The 7015-nt window shown below is 42.8% G+C and overlaps 1 protein-coding gene across 1 annotated transcript; it reads right to left on the bottom strand.

The window, feature by feature from the left end:
* Positions 1-2712: 2712 nt before the first annotated feature.
* LOC127010465 (uncharacterized) lies at positions 2713-4453 on the bottom strand. Its single transcript, XM_050884677.1, has 3 exons — positions 4334-4453; positions 4069-4174; positions 2713-3873 (listed from the first exon to the last, which is right to left on the bottom strand). The coding sequence occupies exons 1-3, from the start codon at positions 4349-4351 to the stop codon at positions 3665-3667; spliced, it is 333 nt and encodes a 110-aa protein (XP_050740634.1). The 5' UTR covers positions 4352-4453; the 3' UTR covers positions 2713-3664.
* Positions 4454-7015: the final 2562 nt, after the last annotated feature.

Genomic DNA, 7015 nt, shown 5'->3' with positions numbered 1-7015 from the left:
CAAAACTGTGCCTGGGTCTGTGGGGGCCTGAATCTGCTTTGTTGTAAACAAACATGTTGGACAGACATGGAGCTTTGTGTCAGAGCTCACTAAGACCCCTAAATCCCTCTCGCACCCAGACCTGCTTATGAGAGTGTCATTTAAGCAATAGTTATGTGAGGGGTTGTTCCTACCTACACTCAGAATATTGCACTTCCCTACATTGAACTCCATCTGCCATTTATCCGCCCAGTCATACAACCTGTTTAGTTCATCCTGGAGAATACTAGCGTCCTGAATCGACTCAATTACTCTACCGATCTTGGTATCATCAGCAAACTTACTGACATCACTACTAATTCCTGTATCTAAGTCATTGATATAAATAATAAACAACAGTGGACTTAATACCGAACCTTGTGGGATCCCACTCGTAACAAGGCCCCAGTCAGATCTTTTACCATCGATTTGCACTCTTTGCTTCCTATTGCTAAGCCACGCTTTGACCCAATTCAAAACTTTACGCTCTACTTCGTGAGCCTGTAATTTAAGCAACCGTCGATGGTGAGGAACTTTGTCAAACGCTTTACTAAAATCAATATAAAATACATCATAATTTTCATCTCTGTCTACCGCCTCAAATACTTTATTGTAGAAGGATAAGAGATTGGTGAGGCATGACCTACCTTTCGTGAACCCATGCTGCGAGTCGTGAATTAAGCTATGTTTTTTTTCTAGATGCTCCAGAATGTTCCTGGCTATTATGGACTCCAGCATCTTGCTTATAAACGATGTTAAGCTAATTGGGCGATAGTTTAAAGCAGCTGACCTGTCCCACTTTTTTAAAATCTGCGTCACATTAGCTACTTTCTATAGGCTGGGTACATAACCAGTTTTTACCAACATCTTAAAGATGTCGGTTAGTAGGTCACTGAGTATCTCCTTGCATTCCTTTAATACTCGCGGAAATATCTCGTCAGAAACCTGGAAACTTATTCATCTTAAGCTTATTTATCTCATCCTGGTCTACTTGCCTGGCGATGATTATATCTCTCAATTTTTCGCCATCCCAGCCCTCGCACACCTGAACCCTTTCCGGAATAGCTGCTCGATCCTCTTGTGTGAATACTGAAAGGAAGTAGTCGTTGAACAATGTGCTCATATTTTCGTAATTTTCCACTAGCTCGCCTCTGTTTACTTTCAGCGGTCTAATTTTCTCCCTTGTTTTTGTTCTATACATCTGAAAGAAGCCCATAGGATTACTTTTCGCCTCGTTTGCTATTTTAATCCTGGCGCTTTTCTTCGCTAAGCTAAATAGTTCGACATACCGGCCCCTGAGATGTGTTTCACCCTTCTTTATTTTCTTATATATATATATATATATATATATATATATATATATATATATATATATATATATATATTGATATTAAGCAACAGCTCTGTCTGGTAGTAATTATGGCTGTAGTCGCCCAGGGCTGACAAACAGATTGAGCCTTTGAAAACTCACCCACTGCACTGCCCAAGCTGACAGATGAAAATTGGTTGCAAGCAATGCGGACATATTTCGATTAAATTTGCAGTTTTTTTGTGTGTGTGTGTTTTTGGGCCGTATTACAGGTCAAACTCGAGAAGTTTCGGGTCCCTACAAAGGTCGGTTTAGGGGCCGTATTACAAGTCCAATCCGAGAAGTTTCGAGTCCCAACAGAGTTATTCATCCCGAACTCTGTAGGGACCCGAAACTTCTCGGATTGGACTTGTAATAAGGCCCCTAAACCGACTTTTTTTTTCAGAAACGGTGCTGCGTCTCCACACTGAATTTGCAAATATATTTGGGCATTTTAAACGGTGGCAAATAGTTAATAGTACCGGTGGCGACAAGTTCATAAGGCCACAAACAAGCAAAGAGTAATCCGAGCTGGCTTCAAAGCTGGCTCAAGACTGACGCGACGTGAAGCGACGGCGGGCCGAGCGGGGAGGCTGAGAGCAATGATACAGGATTTATGCTTGAAAAAATCGCGCCTGAATCTAGAAAAAAAGCAGCTGCCACACGCTTCCCCCCACCCCCGTCTCTCGCCGTTGTAATTGTGTCATATTTATTGAGAACTTTATGATGGAAGATAAAGAAATTCCCGACATTTGAGGAATTTTCAAAAATCATCCCGGACGCAGAATTTGACTCTTAAATTCCGGACTTGTCCGGGAAAATCAAGATGTATGGCAGCCCATGATACCACGTTCCTGAATTCATCATTAAGCTCAGCCACTTCAGTGTCCTCGCTCGGCAGCTGTATCCCTACCAAAGCTTCCTTGAATCTCCCCCAATTAGCTTCTTTCAGATTCCACCTATGTCTTTACTTTTATCTTCGGCCTGCTGGTATGTTCCATGTTATTCCTATTTTCTCGCTGGAAAACACTAATTATAATGCATTTCATGTATGTAAATCTGAGAGACTCTGTAAGGCTTACGGGTACCCCCAACCCTTACAGACCTCACGAAAGCCAGAGGATAGACCGGACTTCCGAATTCGTAAGTACTTTGTGGATCCAACCCACGGAGTCTAGATAAAGTCTCTATAGAGAGTCAAAGTTGAGCTCCGGGGGCAGCATGAGTCAAGCAAGATGGTACCACTATAAAACACTTTCCTGCGCCATTACTGGCTGACGCCGACCAGCAAGCCCCACCAAGAAATCCTACCGGCGCTATAGGCCGAACGTAAAAAAAAAAAAAAATCTGGAAAGCATTTGTTACAATAGATATGTATACAGAACTTGTGGAACAGTATAAAATATCTAAGGACGCACAGGGAATGTTTAAACAGTTGTTAAGAATACATTTCTTTATAAATAAATATGAATGTTTTGTAAAACATTCTAAAACTAATACACAATCTTGACTGTAGGACATTGGATCATTGCTCTACTACTGCCAGTTTGAAATTCATATGTATAAATAAAAGCATAACTTGCTGTGGACGGAAGCAACAATATAACAGCTGTATTTTTATGACTAAGGATAACAGAGCAACAACAAATATTTCTAATTACAAGACACGTGAGATGATTATGAAATTGCTTTCTGGGTCGAGTGCCTGCCCGGGCCATAGACAGTCTAACGAGACCCCAGCCAGCGCTAGAATGTGGTGCCCACACTTAACCGAATGAATGACTAGAGTGAGTGGCTGCGTGTGATGTGGTCATCATCACCTGCAGTTTATAATTTTGATGTTTTTGTCTCTGTAGGTGTGCAAGTTGGCCAAGGAAGTGGCCTCAGGAAAAAAGTTGAAATTATCGAGGAGAGGAAACAATATACAGACACACAATCACTGAGTGGCATCACCTACATGCCACGTGAAGTGAAATTTCTTGTGGTAAATGTTTGGTTTAAGCAAGGACAGTACAGCATGGCAAGCTTTGCCAAAGATGAAATGAGACAGAAGAAAAACGGCATCATTTCCGCGCCTTAAGCTCTTCCTATGGTAATCTTTAAGACATTCAACATGTGCACCTGAAACTGTCCGAGGGGGAAAGTCAAGTCTTATGTGTTTAAGGATGAAGGGCAGGCGTTGAGAGCAGTAATAGCAGGCTGAGTACTGTCGTGATGAGTTGTGTTGGTCACTGTGGGGCGCCATTTAATAACAAGAATAAGTAGTATGTCAGCAGTGTGGTAGAGGCAGGCAAGGGATCAATGGTAGCCACCAGCATACTGTGATCCGGCGCGATGGCGAACACCCCACTTGAAGTTACCGTTGTAGTCAGTCTTGACGAAAGTGTAGACGGGTCCCACCCTGCCCTTGGAGTACCCCTTGTGGGGGACGTGCCCGTAGCCTGTGTCCCTGCGGAGACGTGGGGCGCGAGGAGCTTCTGCTGCCGGCACAGGAGCTGCTACAGGGACTAAGGAAAAGATAGTGCTATATATTATATGTATTGTCCTTGTATAAATACATTACGTTAGTGATTTTTAGAAGGTTCGTTATATTCTTCCTGACAATCACAAAAAATCGTATGAGTGGTGATGATGCAAGTTAAGCCCGTTTAAGCAGACCAAACGTTAAGGCACAATCGGTTGAAATGGAAATCAGCACCTACCGAAATTTTCGTCGAGAAGGATGGCTCTTCTGGCGACGAAGTGTCCAATATCCTCTCCGCCGGCCACGCCCGCCACCACCAACGCTGCCACCATAGCCACCGTTACCTGTGGGCACGCAAAGACGTGTAAGCTGGTGGTTCGAGGCCTGGCACAGGTCAGGTGGCCAGAACAGCACTCCGGTAGTTGTGCGGGGAGCCAAAACTCTTAACTCGGTCGGGTATTGCAGGGGCCCTTTGACGTTTCTATATCTTGAGGTTTACTCACCATTTTGAGGGCCGTCATGATGCCTGGCAAACTGCCTCTTGGTGAGTTGGAGATGGGTGCTGTGGTGGCGGTCGAGGAGCGTCGTGTCTAATGTACCCGAGACGTTCATTGCGCCTGGGCTGCCAGATGCTGCCACTCAAAGAGTTATTCTGTTACCATCAGGTCTTAGATTGCAAAGTAAAAGACAATGAGATCCAAGATTAAGTTGCGTGCTTAATTACTTTATTTCATGAAGAGTATACAATTGCAATTCAAATTCCAAAGTTTTTAAAAATACGCATTGGAAGCCATGATGTTACTCTTCTGGCTGGACACTGTCACCGCCCGTGGGATAGTTTTCACCTGCAGATGTTGGAGCCCATCACTTTCCCTGCTACTCTCACTCGCGCCGTCACGGTCCGTCACGGCTGTTTTTAGTGTTTCGTAAACAACACGTGTAATTTGCATGGAAGATAGCCATCAGAGAATCATCTTAGTGGCCACAGACGTCTCCTCCATGCTGGGTGCATGCTTAGTGTTAAATGGATATTTTGTTTAAACAAATATTCAGCCTTTGCGTATTATTTTGTAGAATCAAATTACAAAAGGCTACAAATATTTTCATCATTGTGTATCTAGTTGAATTACACGTGTGACCAGGGTAAACTAATTTTCTAACTCAGGTGACCAAGTTTATAAATGCGTTAACAATATAATTTTTAGAGAGATAACGGCTGCTACATATCAATTATTACTTTACGCAAAATTCACTTTGAAGATAGTATATAACATTTCGAAAATGAAAGACTCCGCAGCGCCAGCACCTCCAGTATTTCATAAACAACAGAAAGGCACTGGCGTTGCGAACTGGTATTGATCGAAGCAGTATTTAGAATAACGTTAGACGGACCCGTGATGTATAAGACAATAACAATACCAAATAATGTAAGGCTTCCCTCTTTGGATTCTTTTTAGGAACAGCGAGTAGCGGGCTTTTTTTATTATTGTTTCTTTTTTTTTGTCCCTTTGAGCTGTCTCCTTTGTTGTAAAAAAAAAAAAAATACCTCCACAACTCACCAGAACTTCGTTTTAACATTCAGAAGCACTGTAAACGATATATCGTAGCCTGTTTTTACTCCTCTCGCCCATACGTTATAGAGAATCTCTCTCTCTCTCTCTCTCTCTCTCTCTCTCTCTCTCTCTCTCTCTCTCTCTCTCTCTCTCTCTCTCTCTCTCTCTCTCTCTCTCTCTCTCTCTCTCTCTCTCTCTCTCTCTCTCTCTCTCTCTCTCTCTCTCTCTCTCTCTCTCTCTCTCTCTCTCTCTCTCTCTCTCTCTCTCTCTCTCTCTCTCTCTCTCTCTCTCTCTCTCTCTCTCTCTCTCCCCTATTACTCGTGTCGATCAGCTTTATTTGTGAAGAACCATAAACATAAGGCCTAGTCTCGTGGAGATATAAGTAGTGTAAGGCGGTGAAAGCTAACCCTAGGGACACACACACACACACACACACACACACACACACACACAGAGAGAGAGAGAGAGAGAGACGTACGTAGATAGGGAAAGTTTGGCCATAGGCTCCCCAGACGCTATCTTGCCTTTCTACTGCTCATGCTCGCCTCCTACCCAGCCCTTCTCCCTAAATATAAGCTGACCACTATTTAAAACATGGTAGTAGTTTGAGATACCAGGCAGGAGCGTGGGAGTGAGCACGATCAGCACAGAGGTAAAATGGCGCCTGGGGAGGGATTGGCCAGTATTGCTATCTATAACTGACCCAAACATACACACATATAGTGATGTAATAGTTTAATGCACTATTGAAAAGATTTTTTTTTTCTTTTTTTTTTTTTTTTACAACTAAGGAGACAGCTCAAGGGCACAAAAAAAAGAAACAATAATGAAAAAAGCCCGCTACTCGCTGCTCCTACAAAAAAGAATCAAAAGAGGTGGCCGAAAGAGGGGTCAATTTCGGGAGGAGAGGTGTCCTGATATACACACGCACTGTGATATTTTTGTATTGTATTGTCTTCAGACATTTAAATTCCCTGACATTTATCTAACGACGGATGATGCTGAAGAAACAACACTTAATTTGTATGTGAGCTGTGATTACCAGCTTTGATGGGAAAGTATTTACAATTTTATGTATGTGTGTGGAAGGTAAAGATGAGTATAGGTGAGGTCTTGATAGAATGAGCAGGTGGAGATAGGGTGGTAGGAATAGTGTGGCAGGTAGCAAGTTCGGCAGAAGTTAAGGGAAGAGAAGATAGGTATCCGGTATAGCGGAATACCGGTATTTTAGTTTCGGTATTACCGGTATCAGCAGCATTTCTATGTACCGGTAACGGTATTTTTATCACATCGGTATACCGCTATACCGGTATTTTTTCACCGGTATTTTACTCGGTATTTTTTGTACAGCACTGAATGCACCAACCCCATGAATATAACAACTATTCAAATACGTAAATACAAAACAACTATTCAAATACGTAAATACAAAGGAACTGACTTGACATCATTATTACTGGCTACTGGCAGAAGAAACGTGGACCACGCAGCACCTCATATCCAGGACTCCAGCGCGCGCTTAACTTTGAAACGCCATCAGTGAACATGACATGACTGACCCATAAATCTTAACATAATCATAGTCGAACCCGCGAATGGCCAACTCACGAATAGTGGGAGACGTGTGTATTT

This window comes from Eriocheir sinensis, chromosome 43, assembly GCF_024679095.1.
Source record: "Eriocheir sinensis breed Jianghai 21 chromosome 43, ASM2467909v1, whole genome shotgun sequence".
Classification (NCBI taxonomy): Eukaryota; Metazoa; Arthropoda; class Malacostraca; order Decapoda; family Varunidae; genus Eriocheir; species Eriocheir sinensis.
This window is presented reverse-complemented; position numbering and strand designations above follow the sequence as displayed.